Genomic DNA, 24,571 nt, shown 5'->3' on the forward strand with positions numbered 1-24,571 from the left:
GCCAGCTCGAGTGCGTGAATTTAGCACTGAGTGCGTAAAATATTGCCCTGAATTGCAATTATGGCTGCCGATCGTGAAAGAGTCGAAATAGATGCTGTGACAGCAACTCTTTTATTAGATCTAATTTAATCTTCGTCTAGCAGTGATGATGCCTGCTGGAGCCGAAAGATAGAGGAGAGATTCCCAAAATTTTTAACTTCATAGGAGTAATCCACAGCATGTCCGATATCGAAGTATGGATACACATTTTTTCAGCTTCTAGAAGTTAACTGCTAGGTATATTTCAGGAGATTGGGACAACCTGACTTGCTGCTTATTAATTTTTATATTTTCAAGTCAAGTCAAGTAACGTCACATTATTTCTGATTTGATATGATCCCATTGATAGACAAATCGTCTTACGCTATGTCTAAAAATCTCTAGAACTCGGTTAGCAAGTTTGTTACCAAATTCACCCGAAGAAGAGAACCGAACACCGAAAAAGGGTTGTAGCCGTGCCCTTGACACTCACCACTGCTCGTATATTAAAAAATTGTACGCGTTTTGTCCCCGTTTTTTAGTTCCGCTACCTGGCGCTAGTAGACTTCTGATACGCACGCTGCCTTTGCTGACTGCGCGCAAGCCGTCAGATAACTACTAGCGCCACTAGTGGTGGAGATTGGCAGCAGAATCGAGGGACATTTTGCGAACCACTTTTAGCAGCTTGTGTCAGGGGCTGGTTGTAGCCCACTGAAACTACTTACATCTCAGTGTTGTAGCCACCCAAAGCGAAGAGCCGTGGGAGGAAAAATCGTGTGTGTCGTGTTGAGTGCTACGCCGTGAAGCCGGTTGTTTAATCCGCGATCGTTCAGGTAATTGTACTGTGCTTTTATTTTGTACAAGTATACATTTCGCATGACAAAAATCCGGCCACAGAACTGAAACGTCGAGCATAACCTCCCAATAACGCGTCAATCAAGTCTCCGTACCGCCGTTCAAGCCAACGAGAGTACGCGTCGTCATTTAGCGCATCACAAATTAACGACAGTCGAATTTCGCGACGAGTTTGTGTCTATCGGAGATCATTCGTATCGTACTGATCTCGTTTTCTGTCCCCGAAAGCTTTCACCTTATCTGGACGCCTCTTACAATAATCTATATTATTATTATTGTTATCGTGGATCTTGCGCTGTATTAGTTTTCTACGACTGTACGAGTTGAGAATAGTAAACAATGGTCTCTATTATTAATCTGGGCACTTTGTTGAATCGATCGTTTACAAAATTACAGATTATAATGGCAGATTCTGATGACGAGTACGATAGAAAGAGGAGGGACAAATTCAGGGGCGAAAGAACCGAGTCATACTCCAGAGAAGGAAGACGTGGCGATGATCGTCGCCGAGATGAGTGGGTTGACAGGTACGTGCAAATCTTTTACTCTAAGTGAAGTTCTTTTAGGTTCAGCTCTGCGAAGACAATTTCAGATGCTTCATTAAAAACACTGTCCAAGCAGCAGTCCAGGCATTAACAACATTTTTGTAACAACAGATTTGCTAGAAAATACAATATATTGCAACAGCAGTATTGTCTGAAATTTGGTAAACTGTAACTAAGTTATACCATACCCTTAATTTATATTTTGGAAACTGGATTTATTCGAAATAGTTCCAAAGGTGCAGATGCCTAATTTTTCTTAAATGTTTCATCACATTATCGTTACTAAGTTCAAGGTCATTAATAAATCTAAATAAATGAGAGAACAATCCCATATGCTGAATAATTTATATGTCGAATCAAGGATTAATTACTTGGGTTGTTTAAATGAAAGTTCGGAAAAGAGTTAAAACTGTTTAGAAGATATTGTGTTCACTATCATTTGCCCAAATAATACTGCAGAGGATCTTCTAAATTACTTTTCCTTTCTTTCCTTTGTTTCTAAATTTTCGATTCAGATGGTGGGACCCATTGACCCTTAACATAGTGCTTTTATCAATTTAGATTTTGTATCGTGTATGCTACAAATCTCTCGTCTATAGGTTTTGTAAGAAACCTGTAAAAATCAGAGAATTTAGCATGATAAAAAAAAATGTAACAACCCTTAGCTTCAAAATGAAGTTTGAAGGAGTTGAATTTCAAAGATACGAATTTGCTAAAACAGTATGATATGCAGATTTTCTGGATTTCAGACACTTCAGAAAGTTAATAGACAACGAGTATTTTTGATATTCCGCCATTACGATAACTTCGCAAACTTTAACGTCATACTCAATTGTATTCATTAATTCTTCCTCTTCTATCAAGCCTTGCACTTGTATTTTCAAGACAACATCTTATACCAAATGCACCCTTATATTAAAAATTTTGGTTTCCGTTCCCAGGGAATGGTCGAGTCGTCCAAGAGCGAGGCCCGAGTACCGTGAGTATCGAGGTGGCGGGGGAGGCGGAGGTCGAGAGCGATACAGCCCAGCTCGATCCCAGGAAATGGCTCCCCCGATGAAGCGAATGCGGGCTGACTGGGAAGACCGTCCGCGTTACGGGGGCCACGATTATTATGGTGGCGGAACTTCCTGGGGTCCAGATCATTACACGCCAGCACACCATAGCAACCATCACTACGGCAACCATTCAAACAACAACAGGTGAGCTTGTCTGTTTTTTCTTTTCAAATGCCCATTGCTACTTTTATCACAAATAGCTGCATCTGCTAACGATCGATGAGAATAAGGTTCCGTGGTCATTTTATTCTGTCATTTACATTAATTATTGTCTCGCTGTAATTAACCATGAAGAGATTATATGACGATAATAGAGTTTTGTCTGCTCTTATTTCGCACGGCATGTTGCCAAAGCGCAGCAGATTCACGCCTAGACTTTTGGCCAGGATGAGGTAGGTATTCATTATTTTTTCTTGATATTTCGCAAAATTGTTGGAGTTTGTAGCTCTAACAATGAAGATTTTTGAAAACCTCGAAGTTGTTGAGATTTCTTAAGCCTTCCTTTGACTTAATAAACACTTAAATGTTGAGCGAATACAATGAAGGGATAGAATAAGTCTTGAATTTGACAATGATGTACAGAAGTAGTGGCGTTCATCGTTAAAATTTTGAAAATAATCCTAACGAAGAATGCTGCATTTAAAACGTAGTGATTATTTGCAGTGTTAATATAAAAAAAAAATTGAGGTATAGTGTGGATATATATGGATATTAACAATCGAATAAACTTGAGAAAAGTGTGCATTGACGTTGAAGTTTTTCTAAAAATAGTGATCAAAAGCGACGATGCCCGATCTAACATTCTTGGCGTGCATGTACACGAGTTGTGGCCCCCTCGTACTCAAATAAGTTCAAAGCACAAACGATATAAACAGTTTAGACCGCAGACGATAACACACGATCCATGTCATGTTTACATACAGGATTGCCGCATTTGGCGCTGTCAAAAGCACTACACGTATCAAGGATATACTGCGTTCCATGAGAAAAAATTGTTTTTTTTTTATACTTATTGTTATTGTGTAGCAAATTTCATTACGTATTTGTGCAACTGAGAAATATTTCAACATTAATTTTAATTTTAAGCTCTGGTAAATAAATAACACCCCGAGGATTTTCGTTTAATTTACAAAGTTGCACGGGAGCCATCTTAAATAAAATCTTTCTGAATCCTCTTCAATGAAAATCCATTTCAATGAAAAATCAATCAAAATTGTTTTAAAATGTTTGAATAATATGTGATATTATCGCAAATGGAGTTAGTAACAATAACATAACAAAACATTGATACTGAATTTACCATTTTGCGCTACTTTCGAATGATTGTTGAAAAAAAGTTTCCACCATTTCTACTTATGTGCATCATAAGATTCTAATGAATCTAATTAATATCGGGGAATGAAATCTCTCGAAGTCCTTGAAGTAGTTAATACTTTGATAAATCTTTCAAAATCAGCAGTAAATCACATGAAATCGTTGGACATCCTCTTGAAAATGTCTTCATTACATAAATGTTTATTTATGTATTCATATCGACGGGACGGGCCCAATTACATAATATATAAACTAAAATAATCCAGGCCTTTAGTTGCCGCTAATAGTATTACATCGATAGGCATGATGCTTTAAATTCTAGATACAACTTGGGAAAGCCTCAGTTATGTTGAAATATGGATTTAGATTTCGTCTTAATGTGGTAAAGATTAGGATTATAAGTGTCAAGTCGATCCGTATATTTATTGCACATACTCGCAAGTCGCTCGCATGGTGAAGCGAGGGACGAATTGGTATCCATTGCAAAAAGAAAGACCGTTACGATAATTGTCTCTTAGGTATCAATTAGGAAGATGCAAGTTGAATTTTATTATCAGATTACTGCCGTCGATGAAGTTGTTAAAAAGCTTGCAGGCTAAAATTACTATAAAAGTGTCAGGGTTTGATGAATTTCTTAGTAAATCTTTTAATGAAGCCAATGGTTCTACGAGCTTTAACTTGGATGTATTCAAAATGAAATATGAAGGAAAGCTTGGTATAGAAGATTACTCCGAGATCCCTTACATGATTGTTCAAAAAGTAGTTGTCCATTGGTAATTTAGGTTTCCCAAAAGTTATATCGAAGCATTTTTTATTATTGCACCGTAAACCATATAGACAACAGTATTTAAAGAGTGCATTTATATCGTCCTATAAGAGTGCAGAGTCCGTTAAATTACGGATTTCCTTAAAGAGTTTAATGTCATCTGCAAAAAGTAAGAGAGAGCTATGTTTTATAGCTAGCGATACATCGTTAACAAATATTAGGAAACACAATGGGCCTAAGTGGATACCTTGAGCCACACCAGACAAAGGAGCGATCAAGCGAGATTGATAATTTTTTATTTTCATCCTTTGTAATCAGCCAGTAAGAAAAGACTCAATCCAACAGAGCAGCGAACCATGTACATCGTAGTAAGCAAGTTTTCCATGGAGTAACTTGATATTTACAAGATCAAAAGCTTTGGGTAGGTCAGCATATGTGGCGTTTACCGAGTTATGATTTCAAAAATTCATACTTTCTTAAGTAGATATTCAATTTATCATGAACTAGGCTATCGTACAACTTTGCAAAAACGCTGTATTTGTTACTTAGCCTATAGTTATTCATATCAGCTGTCCAGAAAATTTCCAAGATTCAAGGTATACGCCATTCTTGAAAAAAAAGTTAGCAAGATCTTTCAGGCAACCCGAGATGGATGATATGCATTTTTTAACTAAGATGGGTGGACATTGTCGGGTCCTCGACTAGAATTTGTATCTAAACCTATTACAGACTTTTCAGTGTCGTTAGTTGTGAATAAGATGCTCCCGAAAGAGCCACTGTGTTCGAATGAGACTTTGGTAAGATTCAAATCAGAGTCACTATAAACACTTGCGGACTTACAAGCAAACAAGTTAGTTATCGCAGTCCCTTTGTGGGCTGTTAAAGAAGTTCTTAGGGTTTACATGAGGCGATTCCTCAGTTTTCTGTACGTGATTTTGTTCATCTCTTTGTTTTACAATCTGGCATCCTGATCTTTCTTTCTTAAAGTGATCATAGAAGGCACTCTTTCGTTTTCGATTCGTTTAAAATTATTCAAAATTCTGCAACTATGCTAAATCTCATCGATTGAATTCAATCTATTCAAAGAATAGTTTTAGTGGTGAAAATCTTTTCGGGGAATTTATGACAAGTGTTTTTTTTTTCACTTGACCTGCACTTGTCACGTTTTATTTTTAACAAGTTACTGGTATTTCAAAAAACTATAGAAATATTATTTCTTCTAACGCAACCTGATATTTTTCACAGTCGCGAAGTTGCCGGAAACTTCAGTAATTCGAATGTGGAGACACAGCCACCGATGATGTCGTTCAAGGCGTTCCTTGGCACGCAAGAAGACTCAATTACAGATGAGGAAGCGATAAAACGCTACAACGAGTACAAACTGGAGTTTAGGCGGCAGCAACTCAACGAATTCTTTGTCGCTCACAAGGACGAAGAGTGGTAAGTGACGATCCATAGCTTATTCATTATATTGTGATTGTATCTTTATCATTGTTGTTATTTATTGTTATTACACGTCTATGTTATAAAATATATATTATATATAGATATGTCACTTCATTAACTCTATTCCTAGAGCTGGCATAATATATTTATACCCAGTGTTTGGAGTTTTATTGGCACATGTTTCACGTTTAAATCAAAAACGAGGCTAAATGAGTAAAAAGCTGGGGGAAAAAATGATGTAAAGAAATTAAATACTGGTGATTTTCTCAGAATGTAGATAACTTGATAGCATTATTATTATTGTTCTTATTATTGCTCTTATTATTATTATTATGCTTGAATTGACTTCAACAACGGCTTTTTGTTTGCGATGAAATCTTTAAAAAAATCATTGTATTTCTTCTTATGTGTCGGACTTTGTATGAGATTATCACAAATATTACCTACTTAATGTTGTCGGAATTACTGGTGTTGCATACAAATCTTTACAGTATGAATATTATCTTACATGTTTTTTTTTTTTTTCTTCTCTCGAATTTTGCACCATTCTTGCTTTTGCAATAACACAATTGTTCGGAAAGGACTTGGAGTTTTTCAGAAATTTAAAAAATGAACAAGTTTTTGGTAATTTTGTTTCATTTACGGGGGGGGGGGGGGGGGGGGGGGGGGGGCGTGTTAATGGAGTAAAGAAAATCCGAACGAAAGGAAAGCCGTTTTTGAAGTGTGAGAAAATGGCCAGAATAGACATAGAAGAATAGAAAAATATTGATGGAAACTTAACGGGATGAGGGGGGAAAAAACGAAAAATAACAAAAAATGGGACAAGAATTATTTAGATATTATAACGAGGTTTGCTGGCCAAAATCAATGTTCATTATCAATTGTGTTACAAGATATTTGCACGTTCATTATTTACCTAAATATTATATTTACTAATACATATTTACAGACAAGATTTTTTTCAATATAATACAAACACCGAAAATACTTCAATTATAAGTAATTTTAAACGTTTCAAAATTGTCAAAAATCTAGTAGATTCGTTTGAGTTGACTCTTTACGATGGCTCACTTTATTTAGAAGACTATTTTCTATAAAGTCACTGAAACATATTTCCTTTCTTCACGGTAGTAAATTATCTGTATCAATTAAATATTCAACAACGCTGGTAGAATAAAAAAAAGTATACAGTTTTTCAGTAAATTTGTAGAAAATGGTCTTCCGAACAAAATGAGTGATCGTAGAGTGAAATCGAACAAATTCAGATTTTTTTTTACCAATTTCCAAGCGTGGATATCTAAGCTTTACTTCACAACTGGACTATTCTCTATGTTTGTATATTTAAAGAGATCTTCGTAGCTTACGAATATGATAATTTGATGAATACTTGACTCGCGACTATCTTGTAATAAAATGTATAAAAAGTATCAATTTTCAACCAATACAAGCCTCTTTAAACAAATGACGAAAGAAAGGGTAATAAAAACCAAGACCAAACGATATAAGCCACAGTTTAATCTTCGTAAAATTTGTAACAATGTGATCAGATCTGTCTATCCCTACAGCACACAGAGCCGCCGGTCGCCCTATGCCTCGAGCACAGGCCGCAACGTCCGTTTATTATTTTTGATACGATTTTTAATGAAAAAAGAAAATTTTAATAACCGCGTTACGCGCATCAACGAGAAGACCTTAAAAAAGCAAACAAACAAACAGAGAAACGCCGTTTCTTGACATAAGTTTACAAAATATGACTGAGAGATTACGAGCTGGGCGCGCAAAGCCCAAATATGCTCGGTTAGGCCGCGTTCTAAACCCGCAAATAATATCTTATATATCAACAACTTGCCGTTATGAAATAATGGTTGTAGATATCTATAAATCGCTCTCTCAGAAACGTCGAGAAACTGAATGCGAGCAAATACATATATCAGAATACAGGTGAGGCTCCATTCTGTAAATGAACCATGCTGTCATTGTCACATGCATAACACTCGTTTTTCCAACGTGTTTCGTCCTAATCCGCTTACTCAAATTTTCTCAAATTATTCTCTTTTAACGACTAGACACGTATCAACGTCACGGCTCTACAAAAAACATTCAACTTTTACTGCACCAAATTGTTTTTAACAGCTCGGTTTAGTTTATGGGATGTTTAAATAGATTAAAATGTGTGGAATTTTCGTTTTAAAAATAATTCAACGCAGCGAATTGTAACGAGAAAGAAACTGATACACGTGAAAAAGCAATTGGAACAATCAAGTAAAATATTTTGGAATAAATTATCTCCAAACACTGAATTATAATAAATAGCAAACAAAGATCGTTTTACAAAATTCTAGGCAAATTGCAGGAGAATTTTGACAATTGTGATTTTTTTTCCCCAATGATTGGTTTACTGCTATCTTATAACCAGGAGTTGAGAGATGCTCAAAAAAATTTGTTTTATACCTTCATTGAATAGTTCATTTTCATCACAAATTTACTCGCTCGTTAGGAAGTAGTAGGAGTTTGAAAAATGTCTTTACTGATTAATTGATGTGTCACTAAAATATTGTCCGAATTGATCGAGCCGTTCCTCTATAATTTAGAATACGCGCAACAATTATTGAAAAGTTGCACAAATTCGCGATTCGGTAACCAGAAGCAGGAAAAGCTTCAAAAGAGGTATCTATACTTCATTCAATTTTCCTTCAAATTGATGAAACCATTTTTCTACAGTTGAGGATACAAAATTTACTGCATACACTCGGTTCAAATTTGAAAAAGATAAAAGAATGTTCTTTAGTAGCGACTTTAATCTAAAGTGTATAATTCTCTTTAGATTTTTGCACACTCAAGAATTTAGATATATTTAGAATAAAAAGGTTCTCTCACGAGTAATTCTTTAATATTGGTCGACTCTAAGATTTCTGGTCATGTTAAAAGAGAATAATTTTCCTGGGTAGATTAAGACGGGATACTTTACAATATTATAGATGTATTATACATTACTTCAAGGTACTATAAATATTTTTAACTTACATGAATAACAACACTGTCCGTTTCTAATCAGGTCAAGGGTGGAAAAACTCCTAAACAATATTTTCACAGAATTTTAATCTTCTCTCTCATGTTTGCCTACAGAATACGTGACAATTGTTAATGCATTGTAAAATTTTTTTAAATCATTGACAAATTTTGTTCGCAATCCTTGATAACAACATATTAAAAAATATTTCTTAACTTTTCTCTATCCACCGTTGATTTGATTGAACTTAAACACTGGATATTCGATACGTTTTGGTTTTGCAAGATGATGAAAAAGAAAAAAAAGATGCATCTTAATTGCTCAATAATGTTTTTGTGCGTTCCTATCGAATATCCAGTGATAATTTTCTGCGTACGATTAGTTCGAAAAAGAATAAAAATCGAAACATAGAATACGAAACTTGTAAAGATCAAGGATTTCAACGCGTTACTGAAACTTTTTCAATATATTTATCTCACAAAATTTATTCTTGCCGAAGACTTCTCGCGTACTCGTTTTCAGTGTTTATTTGAAAAATTTGTCATACGAATCAAGCATCAATTTTGTTTATATTAAATGAATATTCCTTAATCAAAATATCACTTCATTCGACTGATTATAAGAGATTTTTCATTTTGAAATTGTTATTACCACAATATTATTGCTATTATTATTGTTATACTATTTTTCTTACTTTCTTTTTAAATATTGGCATTTTATAATTGAGAATATTTGTTTTATGCGGCGATAGGTTCAAGATAAAATACCACCCTGAAGAATCTGTCAAGAGGAAAGATGAACAAATATCTGCGCTCAAGGTACGAGACGAGTCTTCACAGTTTGCATTTCGTTCATTTTATAAATGCTCTACTTTTATTTCTTTTTTGAAAAAAAAAAAACCGTCGAAAATCGAAACACATTTATGAAAAAAGATGCACACAATTCTTTTTTGTAAAAAGACAAAAAAATGTTCTCATCATTCATTCCAAAAATTGTTTCATATCTTAAGAAAAATCATTGGTTGGATAAAAGATATACCAATGAGGAATTTGGTTAATTTTAAAATGATTTATGTGCCCAATTTAGAAACGTGTCGAAGTGTTTTTGGAAATGCTTCGGCTAGGCGAAATCGACAAAGTCTCTGTCGATGCTGATCAAGCAGACGCTTTGCTACACCTTTTGGATGCGGTCGTTATTAAACTGGAGGGCGGAAACGAAGAAGACCTCAAAGTTCTTGACGCCAAACCGCCTAATCCTCCCACTCCGAAGGAAACGACTCCTGCACCTAAGGAGAAGGAAGTTAAAGAACAAAAAGTTGACCAAGAGCCGGAAAAAGAGCCAGAAAAAGCGTAAGTGCATGGGTAGATTTTTTTTTTACTGAGAACCGAAAGGAATGGATCAAATTCCAGGATGACCATTCCTCTCTAAAAGTAGGGAAAATTTTAGGAAATACTTGTAGTTTTTCTTGGAAATTCTGTAAAATGTGGTGTTTGATGACTTGTTGAAATCTTGAAATCATTCCTGGTGATTTAAACCAATTGTTCATAATGATACTAATGACAGTATAAATATGTACCTGCTTGGGAGTTGAACTTCCTATATTTACACTAAATTTAAAGTATCGATTCTAGTGTGTCTAAAAAATAAACAGTTTACAATACTTTGTCATCTGTACATTTTTCATGTTTGTATAGTTTATATTTCGATCGTTTTATAGGGAAGATGATAATAAATCTGAGAAACCAGCAGATGCTGATAAACAGAATGAAAACGATGAGGTGAACGGTGACGCTGAAATGGAGGATGAAGAAAAAGAGGAGAAGACAGATGAGTCGGAGAAATTGGCTGAGAATTCTGAGGTCAAGGAAGATGAGGTTCAAGAGGTTCAAACTCCGGGTGAAAAAGGTATTTACCAGTTTTAAAAACACGCGATTCTTTTCTGTTTCAACTCCTTGTCATTAATTTCTCGAGCCTTGATTTCAGCAAAACAATTAGTTTTGTCCTCTCAATAAGTGCTTAAATGCTAAGATTTATCATTCAACAGAGGAAAAATCCGAGGAACCAAACTCCAAGAAGCGAAAACGTTCAGACAGCAATAGCAGCAGCAGCAGCAGCAGTAGTTCAAGCAGCCTTTCTGACAGCGACAGTAATAAACCAGACACTCCAAAAACTGATGCTCGTAAGTGTTGGAAAGGAAACGATTTATTTCAACTATAGCGTTTTTCACTTGAAGGCACCAGCTTGCGCGCAGCACGTGCAGGTCGCATGCTCCACTTGGGAGTTTAGCGCCCACTTTTAAAGTGCAATGTATTTGATTTCAAAATCTAGCGCAAGTTTTTTGCATCGAGTGCACAAAAAGTGACATCGTCGTTGGAACTTGGTGGCGAGTGCGAGTACAATAAAATTATGCGAAAGTGGCGGATAATATGAAGAAAAAAGCTTTGCAATTATTAGATTTACAATATTATATATGTAAATACACTGTTTAATTTATAATGTTGAACTTATAAATAATGAATACACTCACCTACGACTCATATCGCGAACTTATGCTCGGTCTGAAATAATGTCGGTCCTTTGGGTTTATGGCTTTCGATTATTCTATGTCAAGATCAATTCCCAAACGTCGTCTATGATTATCCCCATTAATTTCGTGAGTAAAATATTGTTTTTGCTGCTTAGGTAGAAAACTTCTAGTAATTGACCATCAATCGTATCCTTTTGTACTTTTAAATTTCTTCTTCTCATATACTTGAAAAGCAACATGAGCCTGGGAATTTCTGACTTGAAGGTCTGGATCATTTTAAAAAATTCCCGATTACAATTTGCAGTACTTAAATTTCCAGGTTTTCAATACAAAGAGTGAAACAAGCGTATTTTAAATAATAATATTGCGTCAATCAGGCTTTTTTTCCTTTTTTTTTTCTTTCGACAAAAAAGATTTTTTTTCTGTTCTCAATAACAAATTACGCGATTCTTTTGATCTGGCTTTCAGCATTTTCTATATGGAATGTAAAATAAAGAAAGATGGAGAGTGTTACTAACATGTTTTTTTTTTTCAGAACCGGAAGAAAAATCTGGGGCCAAAGACGAGGAAGAGAAAATTGAAATCAAAGATGACGAGAAAGCTGAGGAAAGCAAAGACAAAGAAGAGGGCGAGGAGGAAACAAGCAAGGATGCCAACGAACCTGAAACTGTTATAGATTTGGCTAGCGAGGAGAAAGACAGAGAACCAAGAGCACTCCACAAAACTAGTAGCATATTTCTCCGGAATTTAGCACCAACTATTACCAAAGCTGAAGTCGAGGCGGTAAGTAGGAAGAAAACTTTAAAGCTTTGAACTTTATTTGTAAATGAATAACTGAACATTGGTCAGAAATTTTATTTGTAATGTATAAAGAAATACGAATAAATATTATAGTGAATTTGACGATGACATTGAATTTAAGTTATTTATTCTTGTTTTAATGAAATCTCAGATCATTGTTTTCTTCGGAACCTTATTTCTAGTTATTTTTATTCAGACGACTAGTTTCGGTTTCTTCATGTATTTTTTTTATGAAATTGAATTGTGCAAAGTATTCTTTGAGAATTTTGTTAAATTTTTTGTGTTCTGTCTCAAGGATCTATTTTCAATGACAAACTAGTTTTAAAACTGCTCATTTATTCAGTTTTGGATCATTTTCAAGCATTTTTCGTATTCCGTCTCGGCCAATTACCTATTTTCATTGACAAACTAGCTTTAAAGTAATTCAGTTCCATTCTTTTGGATCATTGGCAAGTGCAAGTATGAGTGGAAAAGACTCACACGTATTAATTTTCAAATAAAATAGAAAAATGTGGCAGTTCTGTGCTTTGAGTACCAGAGCAAAACGGTCCTTGAACAATATAAAAACATGTTTTCTAAAACATAAACATAAACACGTTTTTTTTTCCCATGCAACTTTCTGCCACGTCTAATTTGAATTTTAACAATATGCAGATGTGCAAACGGTTTCCTGGCTTTCTGCGTGTCGCTATTGCCGATCCTCAACCTGAAAGACGCTGGTTCCGCCGAGGATGGGTGTCTTTCGAGCGGCAAGTCAACATAAAAGAGATCTGCTGGAGCCTGAATAATATAAGAGTACGTATAAATATCATTCTTCAATTCCCTGTTCAATGAGAAAAGAAAGTTATTGCATTCACTCTTCAGAAAAAAGAAAAAGGAAAAACAAATCATGTTTCGCATGTTACAGCTTCGAGACTGTGAACTAGGCGCAATTGTTAATCGGGATCTTTCTCGGCGTATTCGAACGGTCAACGGACTTACTTCGCACAAACAAATCGTCAGACATGACATAAAACTCAGTGCGAAAATCGTCCACAACTTAGACAACAGAATAGGACTTTGGAATGAGGATAAAAAAGATGGCAATGCTTCGAAAGAGGGTGTCGATGGCAAGGACAGCAGAACCTCCAACGAAGTAGAACAAGCTGTAACTATCTCTTTATTTATCGCTCCTTTGATTCATTCTTACTTTGGTTAGTGACTATTATGGGATTTGAAAAAATCCCGTTTCTTTATTTCTAATTACTTGTTTTGAATTCTTGAATCGTCGAAAATACATGGAATAATTGTAGTGTGTTATTGTTCAGACTTCGACCGATATTTTTCGGTGTATTCGGCTTTTTTTTTAAATATTATTATTACTAAGAGAGATCAAGATTTTTTATTTTTTCGTCCTGTCTGACCACTTATTTTAAATTGATTTTCAAAACCAATTTAATATTAAAACTCCCTGAAATACTTTGATTTAAGAGATCTTTATGGCTAAAAAATGTCTTTCGTGACTTTTTGATGTCAAAACATGGGTTATCAGACATTGTTCAGACATCCATTACACCATTTAGTTGTTTGCTATTTAGTATGTTTTATCAATTTGTAATATGTATAGTCTGCACATCGGTTTAGAACATTATTTTTTTTTTGTTTTCAATAGGCTTTTGGACTCTCTTCGAAAAATCCGGTCTTGAAGAATATAACGGATTACTTGATAGAGGAAGCATCTGCCGAGGAGGAAGAACTTCTTGGTATGTCCGGAGACCAAGAAGAAGGACAAGTTGGCGGCGATGGCGATGGTCCCATAGAACGTGACCCGCTACTTATAAAGGTACTCTATGAAACTTTACTTCAAGAAGAGAATTATTGTAGAAGGTAGAGGACGAATCTAATTCCATGAAATAATAAGGGGATTTTTATAAGATGCAAGAGTGCGATATTGGACCCGTTTTTCGATAAAAACCATGTATTACCAGCTGGAAATGAAACTGTAAAACGATTTAAACGTCATATTTGGATCACCAAAAATGTAACATTCTACAGTAATTCACACAGATATTTAATTACATGAATATTTCGTGTTCAATGGGTAAATGTAACTCGAACAATTCACCAAACAAAGAAATTGACGAGAATTTAAATATGTTGATAATTTCCTCACAAAAGTAATTTGAGTGAAATTGATTATTGTGAAATATCACAAATTCGCATCTCATATTTTTACAAATTTGCGGTAATCACATAGTAAAGTATGATGAAAAAAAAACATCAGTCGGATCAGTTGTAATTCTTCAAATATTCACAGAATTTAAAAAGAATTGTAGCTCCAGTGTAAAAATCTCAGTAAAGTTAATGACGATCTAAAGAATTCGTTTGTAGAATCCTTGCGAGGTCGCAGAAATTATAATGATCCTTCATATTGAAACCTGAGGGATATTTAAAAATCGACAGGAAATTCAGGTTCACTCAACAGAGTGGCTAATTCTAGGAAACGCTTTTTGTCGTTCTTGGTAATCTTGCAAAATACCGTATTGAATGCGGTCTCTAAATTTTTCATCTATTATCAGTAATTTAAACTAGCCGTTCATAATTTTTATTGCTTGTTTAAATTTTTTTCCAATTCTTATTTCACTTGTTGAACTCGCTCGGTTGTCAATACTTATTTATAACAACGATAACGATGATAATAATATAATGCTCAAAGACTAAACTTCATATTTACCAGCAACTTCTGTTTTTTTTTTTTCTTTTTTTCTAAAGAACTATGCAATTCCATTTTTTTTTCTAAATATACTGTAAAATTTATTACGAAATACGATGTGTGGTAGAAGCATAAAGTCAGAAAAAAGCGTAATTTCGATCTAAGATAAAGTATAAAAGAAGAAAAGTTTCAGAACTAAATTTAGTGGCCACCCTGTTATTAAAATGAAACAACAATAATCGAAGTAACTGTGACTCGTTGCCATTCAATTTACCTGCGATATAAACACTTCGTTTCGTTTTACTTTCAGGTTCTGGACAGGTTGGTTCTCTACCTGCGTATAGTGCATTCTGTGGATTACTACAACCACTGTGAATATCCGAACGAAGACGAGATGCCGAACAGATGCGGCATAATGCACGTCAGAGGATCTCCGCCGACCGCCAAAGTATCCGCGACTGAACTTTCCGAGTATTGTCGTAATTTTGAGAGCAAGATGTCCGTATTTCTGACACCGATGGCAACAACTACCTCTGATGAATTCGACAAACTTGGCGCTAAAAATTCCGAAGCGTATCCTTGTTTCACACAATTATTACTTACATATAATTTCACATGTTTTACATTCGATATTGCCAGTCGAAATGAACTGTTCGTTTCGGTTATATTTAAATCAGTTGCATTGGTGAATGAACAAGGTATTGCCTCGTAACTGCTTCTTTTGAGACGATTTTTCGAAATTCTACTGTAAGAAAATTTGATGTTTGATTTATTCACTGTGCGAACAATCGGAAAAACAATTAAGTGAAACCCTCCATTAATCGGTTAGTTGTAACCGCTGATTAGTCGATGATTCAAAAACCCGATTGATCGATTAATCGGAAAAACAATTCGAATTTGCTCCTGTAGTATTAGAATGGCACCTAAATACATATCCTTAATATCTTCGTCGTTGATTAGTGAGGTGGAAAAATTCGTGCAAGCGAACACGCAAGAGCTTTCGAAAGACAAATGGCTTTGTCCTTTAAGCGGGAAAAAATTCAAGGGGCCGGATTTCATCAGAAAGCATATTTTCAACAAGCATGGAGAGAAGGTAGCAGAGGTCAAAGCTGAGGCCGAGTATTTCAACAATTATTTGAAGGATCCAAAACGTCCTCAGCTCTCTGAACATCCGGGTAACAAAGCGCCTGTTAGAGAAGGACCTCGTGACGGATTTTCACCTTACGGTGGCGCAGTGTGAGTAATTCAGTCAGATTACAAATGATGAATAATCAAAGACTTTTATGATTATTCCTTAGTCTGTATTTACAGGGAAGATTCATGGTATTCATTTTTTTACTTCCTCTTTCAGCACGTCAGAGAAAAATTATTTGAACCTGTATTTTTTTCTTTTGTTCCATTTGAAACGAATCTAAAACGGGTACAAAAGGTTAAAGAAACAAGTTTCTACGCCACCCCTGTCAACAACTCGACTATTTTGTAGTTTTTATGAGCATTGGTGCTCATTATTTATTATGTGATGACGTTAGAATTATAGAAGCAGGAAATGAGAGCGTGCAATTTAATCATTCCTTTTCTAACATGGTGAAAAATTTACATGGCTAGATAATTTATGAAGTTTCTAATTTGCAAACGGAATTTCATTGAGTAAAAACTGTCTATATTGAAATATTACACCAATTGAAAATGTACAAAGATTTTAATGTTCCAATATCGACCTTGAAATAATTTTTCTTCAGATAAGGAAAATACAGCGTAAGTATTTCGTAAAAAAACATTTATTGAATAATAAATATGTCCACACTTCGTATCGAATAAACATCCAAAATTACATGCTCAGTACTTTTGAAGATTGATGTTTATTCTCGAAATACATGCCAAAGTTGTCCAAACATTTCCGATGACGGAAATTATATTTTCAATTTTATTTTGAGGTGGAAAAAAAGTTGTTACTCATTAATCTACAGATAGTTTGATTGGAAAATTTCATTTGCCTTCTCCCAGTAGATTTGGGGGTTACGGTGGAGGTTACGGTGGACGTGGCGGCGGTTATGGTTCTGGATATGGCGGAGGCGGTGGAGGATTTAGCGGTGGATTCGGAATGCCGCGTCCCAATCGTGGAGGATTCAATCGAGGACGGTGAGTTTTAAACAATGGCTAAGAATTTCTTTTAACAATCTCAATGTCTACTTTAGAAGCGCATGCCAAAACGTGTTCGTCATGACATCGATAACTGGACTGTTAAATTTTACTGAAAATCTATATTGGGAGAAATTTCTTCTTACAGTTTCCACACAATTCTTACAAAATATGATAATTAGAAAAATAATCACTTTAATTTGGTACTTGGTGTGTTTTTTTTTTTTTTTATCCTATGTACAAATGTTAATATCAGCCATGAACTTTGAATTTTTTTCTTGTTTTTATTCAGTATAAATGAACAACAATTTAAAAATTTATTATTAATCGATGATTCACACTGAAATTGATAATCCATGACTGCAAATCTAGTAATTGCGCATGCGCCGTACACATTTTTCACCTAGCAATGAATAACAGGAACAACTAGATTGTCTAGTTTGCATTCTATTTTCTATTGTATAAGGGTCACGTAATGATTACAGGGCTGCTCCAGACTCGACGTCAAGGACTGTTATTAGTTATAACGACTTGGACCAGCCTGACATGGACATTTTTTAAGTTTTATATATCCCAACCTGATTCATTTTTCTCCGTTGCTATCTCTCTCTCCCTCTCCTCTTTCTGTTTCTTAATCTTTTTTCCTCTATCTGTGAATTATTAACGCTTCAATTGAGAATATTAAGCTGTAATTTCACAACCATTTGTGTCAATTGGAAATAGTAAAATATCATTGACACGAGATTTAGCAATGCAAAAAAAGAAGAAAAAAAAACATACAATCTCCCTGATTTGTGAAAATTTTCCATCAACTTCTTATCTAGCTTATTTATATTTTGATCGATATTCAACGACGCGTGATAATTGCCCAACACGTATATCGCAGTATCACAGAATTTAAATACGATAAACCATGAAATTGATTCTGTTTGTTTTATATTCCGAAACAATAATTAAAATTTACAATGAGAAAGTCAAACGAAGTATTTTTATAACAATGTGCGTAAACATTTTTCATCTTTCTTTCCGTGCGTAAAGTGCTATTTTATGGCATACCGTGCGTACCGCGAGTATTTCGAAACGCTGTATCAATATGACCTCACTTTTTTCATGTTATGCCAAAAAGTAGCAGATTATCCACGGAAATCACGATCAAAAGAAAAGCTTACTTCACCCACGTTGTTATAAAAAATACCGTTCAATATGCGTGCGTAAGTTTTAAAAACTTACTTCACTCACTTGTATTGCAAACTACTATGACGCACATTAGAATATATTTTGGCGTTTTTATATATATTTTTTTTTATTCAAACTTGGTGAAAGGGACGTTATTGAAAATTCTAAGCTAGCAATAAACGTCGAGTTAGGCATATATTGTTCGTTTTTTACTTAACTTTTCATAATAAAGTCAATCATTCTTGATCAAGCTTGATTAGTATTATCTATTAGTTCAAATACCGATTGTTGTCTAGTTTTTTTTTTTTTTTTTCATTGGATAGATTTTCAAACGTTTTATGCTCGGTTCTTTATTAAAATTCACATTTGATCCTATTCGAATTCCCGTTTTTGTGTTTTCACTGTGAAGTATATTTTATTTAACGATTCTTTCACGCTTTACAGTCACAGAAGTCATAATATAACAAGCAATTCAAGTTGAAATTTTATAATATTCCCGAAAAATTTTCTATAAAATTCTTAGTTTCAATCAACTAGACAAACTGTTCAGTTGTTGAAATAATTTTTACAAGCCAGAACTATAAAAGTCGCCTTTGGGGTTATAAATTAAATAAAAGTTTAAACTTCTGTACTCTGACAGTTCAAATAAAAAAAAATGTCTATAAATACAAAGTTTGTATACGATTGATGGTTTCAAAAAACCTTTTGTAACTTTTGTAAAGAATATAATGGATTTGCGCCTCCGGTGATTGAAAGAGATAAACAATTGGTCAAATCTAAAATAATAACAATTGTTATTATTATTATTATTATTTATTATTATTATTTTAGTTTTCATTGTCAGTTCTTAATGTGAATATCGTTTGATATCATATTTAATCATGCTAAAAATTTCATACCAAACTTTTTGTGGTAGATTGCTATTAATTGAACGATTTCCGGCGATGATCTTGAAAAAAAAAAAAAAAGATATTCCGTAAGTGTTTTTACGTCGAGATGAATGTTTTATAAATCGTACTTTTGTTACATAAACAAATTCACTAAATCGGGAATTCTGACAGCAAACTGATCAAAGATCATGGCTTTGAAAAGAATAGAAAGACAAAATGTTGGCATAGATGCCAATTATTTCAACAATTGAACAATTAAGTTTCTTAATTTCACACAAGCACAACGGAGGTATTCGCTTAAATCCGTGAGGCGAAAATCTATGGTTGTTTAGAAAAGAAAAAACTCATTGACAATACGTCGTAATCGGTGTCATGAATTTACTCATTACGGCCTTAGATCAAAACTAACTTTCTGTATATAATACTTAGATATATACATATATATATATATATATATACATATATAAATGAATGATAGTAATAAATAATGGTGAATCATACGAATAAAAGATTAAATAAAAATCATGGACCCGCAAGAGATAAATGAAAATATATTTCGTTCCTGATTAATCGTTTCTTTTATTTTTTATCCCACACCAATTTCATCCCTCAGAAGTTCAGTTGGTCGGAAAAACTGTTGAAGAAAATTGAAAAGAAACTAACAAAAAAAAATGTGAAAAAAATGCTTATTTGTTGCATGATGTATGCGCATTATGTATGTTACAAATTGTAACCTTTGTGTGTTCGTACTTTAATATGTCGTATCCCACGTGAAGTTTCGCCTTTTCTTTTCATCACCATTTCGATTGCACCCTTTTTTGAAAATGTTCTTTTCTTTCTTGCTTCTGATTTTGCAACAGAATACAGATATATAAAAAAAAATTGAAATAAAAATGTTCTAGTTGTCGTGCGCTTCAATGTTATTTGTTTGTTTTATCCGTGCATTCTAAAACCCGTTGATTATCTGTAGAATCGTTTATACAAGAAGTGATAATTTTTTTTGTACCATTTATTTTCTACCTTTGAGGATAAATTTTGTTCATTTCATTTTGTTAAAAGAAAGATATCTGGTCCCGTCGTCATCGCTGAATAAAGTTTATTCTTGTTCTATTTTCTCTCATTTTCAGTGGTGGCGGAAGTGACATGAGGCCAGTGATCCACTACAGAGATCTTGATGCGCCGAGGGAACCAGATGAATTTATATAACGATAATAACAATAACAATAATAATAACAATAAATAACCGATCGTGACGAATTTCAAAGCAACACACAATGTTTACCTGTTTAGTCAACGGTATAATTTTTTTTTAGCACTACAACACCGTCAGATATTCTTTGCACTGGTTCTGAACAAGGCTTATATAAAATTTCGACTTTACTATGAGTAATGTATCGGTATTATAGAAATTTTGTTGACGATAACCGAAGCGTAAAAGAAACGCCAAAGAATTAACTTCAGTTTATAAATAAATGAATATATGTATTTCAATACCTTGCTTTGAAAACTAAATATTGTTGATTATTTAGAGTGATGGGTGCACGTGCAAGATACTGGATATATTTTACAAAGTAAAGTAAAACTAGAAATTGCACAAACACAATGAACAAAAAAGTAGTTTCGATATTGCTTTGAATCAGCAGAAATTTTATTCTGTATTTTAAGCTTCCGATCAGTGACGAAATACGTACATATTAATTGTATAATAAAAGCCTTCTAGTAGATTTTTTTCTGGGGCTTCATTTATTCATAGTTATATAGAGCTCAAGTAGGTATGGGAATGACGAATCACTCACGTGTACATTTACTGATCAAATATATTACATTCGTAAATGTATTTTAATGGTGTACAATTCTGACATGCTACTTATTATACATATATATGCTATGAGAGCTATATTGTGAATAAATTTTCGTAACGATCCAATTAAGTATTATTAATTCATCCGCGTTAATTCATTTAGCGAGAATCGAATGTATCGTACTGGCTCATGAAAATTTAGGAGAAAAGAACTGTTGAAAAATCTATAGCAATGTTATTTGCTCCAATGATGGTGAACCTTTTCTCAAAATGGTTTTATCTCAGTTTGTGTCATTCCAATTTGTTCGAATTTATTTCTAATTAACATCATTGATGCAAATAACATTGCTAGAGATTGTTTTAACAGTTTTTTTTTCTATTTCTGACCTAGATTTTCGAAATTTTCCTGAATACACATCAAATGCATAATACTGATTGTGCAGCTTGTCATAAGTTTTTTAAGATCACCACCATTTCATTATTTATTACGAACCCATCAGCTGATTTGATTTTGATGACTAAAAACGCTCATTTCTGGGAACGAGTTAAATCATGGTATCTGCTACCTGAAAAAACTTGGAAGTCCTCGAATTCTCAGGGATTCTTTTTTAACTCCTAGAATATCCTGAAATTCTCAGGGAATTTTGGTGTAATTTGTTTTTTAATAATGAAAATAACCATAAACTTATACACGCTTACGAATAGGTATTGACTTTTTTAACGATCGAAATATGAAAAATTTTATTCAACGCATATTTATAAAAAAAAATTTCCTCACACTGAATAACATTGTTTTAAATGTGCCATGAATAGAATATCATCTCTCTTATACTTTTATAAAAATTGATAAATTGCTTAGGAAAACCTGGAATCTTCAGGGAATTTATGGTCCTGCCTTTAGTAGACATCCTGTAAATGGTAGTCATTATGAAGAAATGCTCGAATTCATTGTTCATTCAATTCACATACAAAAATATATTTCACATTTATATATTTATTTACAATTTTCCACAATAACTTATACGCCATGATTTCAATTTTTTTTTTTTAAACAGCGTAGCGACCGTTCGCAGCTGACATACTGTTTCTAATCTTAAAATCACGTTTTGATTCAATTAACCATAAAATAATATAACAAAAAAAAGTCAGATCGTGGCAAAGAGAATTAACCATCCGAGAATACTGTCTCCATATTTGAAGTAAATCGGTTGAGTCGTATTTCAAATATTGTAGCCACCAAAAACTGTGTCACAGAGCGGACTGGTTCACGTTTTTGTCCACAACAATGCTTCCTATTCGTTGATTCTAATGAAAAATATATTTTAACGAAGCTCGATATACATACTTTTAAATAAGACATTATTAATGTAAATTTCCAAACTTAACCCACTGTTTCATCCGTTTACTGGTATTTGCCTGTCTTAATGTGTTTTTCCACTGTGCAATAAAACAGCAATCTTCCTCTATCGCACAAAGTTGTGCAGTACCGAGAGGAAGGTAACCTTGTTATAATTTGCGTTTTCCAATCATTCGTCTTATAATGCGAACCCAGTGTACAATCGGTAAGCAAGATTACAACATTAAAATTGCTAACTTTACTGGTTCGCCTTACATAGAATAACCTTATGGTGATTAAAATGATATCTATCAGAGTATCGAATAGACATGGTTACGATATAAGGTGCTGCACAGAAGTATTCTTCGACCATCCTCAGCGCGAAAATGACATCTTATCGTTTCATCAGTCCTTCCATGTTTCGTGTGCAGCAGTCACGCAGTTATATCCGTTCTGAATTTCTCTTGGCGTTAACATCGACGCCTTCCTCTTATATCAGCCAGCGTCGATGTTAACGCTAAGAAAAAATTAAGGATGCTTATACTCCGATGCTTATACAAATAAAAAGCCAGGGTCGATGATAAATTGAGAACTTGGGGGTACTGAAGTGGCTGGTGGAAGAACGTTGGTATTCATACTAAGAATAAAGACGGTTCGAAACGAGAGCGCAAGACTGCTCGGTTCTAGAAAATTATTTCAATTACTCAACCGTTCTTTTTCTTAATGCCAATATCAACACCTTGTTCTTCCACCTGCCATTTCAGTACTTCCATTTTCCTGTCTGCCACAGCTCCTGCCACACAATGACCTGCTCTTCCATACTTTCGGTATACGCAACTCCGTACTGCAAATCCCGTCCATCATTCAGCTCCTTTCATCGCTCATTCCGCTGATTCAATTTCACGAACTGACACTAAAGAAACATAGTAAATACAAAATTTCAATCGGTTTAACTTTACTGCAACGCATTTTTAATTCATAAATTGAAGAGCATTATCTTATACACTGGTCAATTAATTCCGTCAAAAACATTATATTGGTAGCTCAATATAACGTTTATTGAGAATGTAACGTTTATTACGGATATTGTGATGTTTGATTATTATCAATAATATATCATACGTGGTGTAAAACAGGAAGTATTTCACACTTAGAATATATTATGACAATAATCTACTTGTATCGTATCTCATATCCTTGAATCCCACGTGAAAATTGCTCAAAGCCCCATATAAATGCTTCAAACCCCATAAAATTTCCATATAAATTCCCGATAAAATTTGGTCCAATAGATAACCTGTTTTGTCTAGTCTCATTTTACGGCCGAAAAAGTGACGCATCGAAAACAAATTTGCAACAAAAAGCATTGGACTCGTTCGCAATTTGCTACTTTGTCAATCGTGGTTTCATACACAGGTCTGGGATATATTCTGTTCGGGGTGAAAGTGTGACCACAGTGAAATTAATAAGGCACAATCACTAAAACTCCGAGTGGTATATATACATGTAGTATACATGACAGAAAAGAAAGGATCATACCTGTCCATGCAATCACGCCATTCGGAATTACAACGATCTGCACTTGTACGCGTTGAATAACTGCAGGTAACTAATAATAAAAAATTAATCTTCTGTGGCCGCCATATTGATTACACGTTGGCCACACCCAATCTCTATAAAGGCCGTGTTCGTAAATTGACTGACAGTACTGAAAATTCCCTAGGACAGAGTCAGAGCTATTCGTGAACTTGCAAGCGCAAAAGAGATGAAAGATTGCTGACAGTACTGTCGGTCAATTTTCGAACACGGCCAAAATCATTCAACTCAACTTATTCTGTACATTCCTCATTGGGAAATACACATTTGTAAGAATCAGAAGAAATCTCATTAAACTCGAGCGCGCGCCGCGAGATATAGTAAACTATATGTCAGCTATAGGTATATGCCAACCATATCGTGAATTGAATGAATTTTGATCGAGTATATATAACTGATAATTTGTGCGTTTGTAATTTATTATGTGATATTTTGTATATTCTATTGCATTTACCAGAAAAATCATGTAATAAATTACACTGTGAATTCTTTCAAAACACTTGCTGATTTAACCAATGAATATTTTCAGTAAGGATAGAATTGTCTTGGTTTTAAAATACTCTTATGCGATCTTAAGACTTTTTTTAATTAATCTATGTAT

At 34.1% G+C, this 24,571-nt stretch overlaps 1 protein-coding gene and 1 long non-coding RNA gene across 5 annotated transcripts; one reads left to right on the forward strand and one right to left on the reverse strand.

The window, feature by feature from the left end:
* Positions 1-694: 694 nt before the first annotated feature.
* On the forward strand, positions 695-22,338 carry LOC124306027 (serrate RNA effector molecule homolog). 4 transcript variants are annotated; one of them, XM_046766120.1, is made up of 16 exons: positions 695-851; positions 1,270-1,400; positions 2,360-2,620; positions 5,802-5,996; positions 9,764-9,830; positions 10,099-10,361; positions 10,730-10,917; positions 11,057-11,191; positions 12,075-12,322; positions 12,995-13,135; positions 13,248-13,487; positions 13,992-14,162; positions 15,343-15,605; positions 15,993-16,268; positions 17,037-17,171; positions 20,365-22,338. In XM_046766120.1, exons 2-16 carry the CDS (start codon positions 1,276-1,278, stop codon positions 20,441-20,443), a joined length of 2,787 nt encoding a protein of 928 aa, XP_046622076.1. In that variant the 5' UTR covers positions 695-851; positions 1,270-1,275; the 3' UTR covers positions 20,444-22,338. The 4 variants fall into 4 exon arrangements, with proteins under 4 accessions (XP_046622076.1, XP_046622078.1, XP_046622079.1 ...); XM_046766122.1 differs by having other exon boundaries at positions 17,040-17,171; XM_046766123.1 differs by lacking the exon at positions 20,365-22,338 and adding an exon at positions 17,657-19,443.
* On the reverse strand, positions 21,994-24,390 carry LOC124306034 (uncharacterized). Its single transcript, XR_006908495.1, has 2 exons — positions 23,914-24,390; positions 21,994-23,287 (listed from the first exon to the last, which is right to left on the reverse strand). It is a non-coding gene; the product is annotated as an uncharacterized LOC124306034 (long non-coding RNA).
* Positions 24,391-24,571: the final 181 nt, after the last annotated feature.

Source organism: Neodiprion virginianus, chromosome 5, assembly GCF_021901495.1.
Source record: "Neodiprion virginianus isolate iyNeoVirg1 chromosome 5, iyNeoVirg1.1, whole genome shotgun sequence".
Classification (NCBI taxonomy): domain Eukaryota; kingdom Metazoa; phylum Arthropoda; class Insecta; order Hymenoptera; family Diprionidae; genus Neodiprion; species Neodiprion virginianus.

Coding starts and splice junctions, on each gene's coding strand:
- LOC124306027 (XM_046766120.1), top strand. CDS start 1,276: ATGGCAGATTCTGATGACGAGTACGATAGAAAGAGGAGGGACAAATTC. Junction 9,831..10,098: donor AACAAATATCTGCGCTCAAG/GTACGAGACGAG, acceptor TGCCCAATTTAG/AAACGTGTCGAAGTGTTTTT. Junction 12,323..12,994: donor CCAAAGCTGAAGTCGAGGCG/GTAAGTAGGAAG, acceptor AACAATATGCAG/ATGTGCAAACGGTTTCCTGG.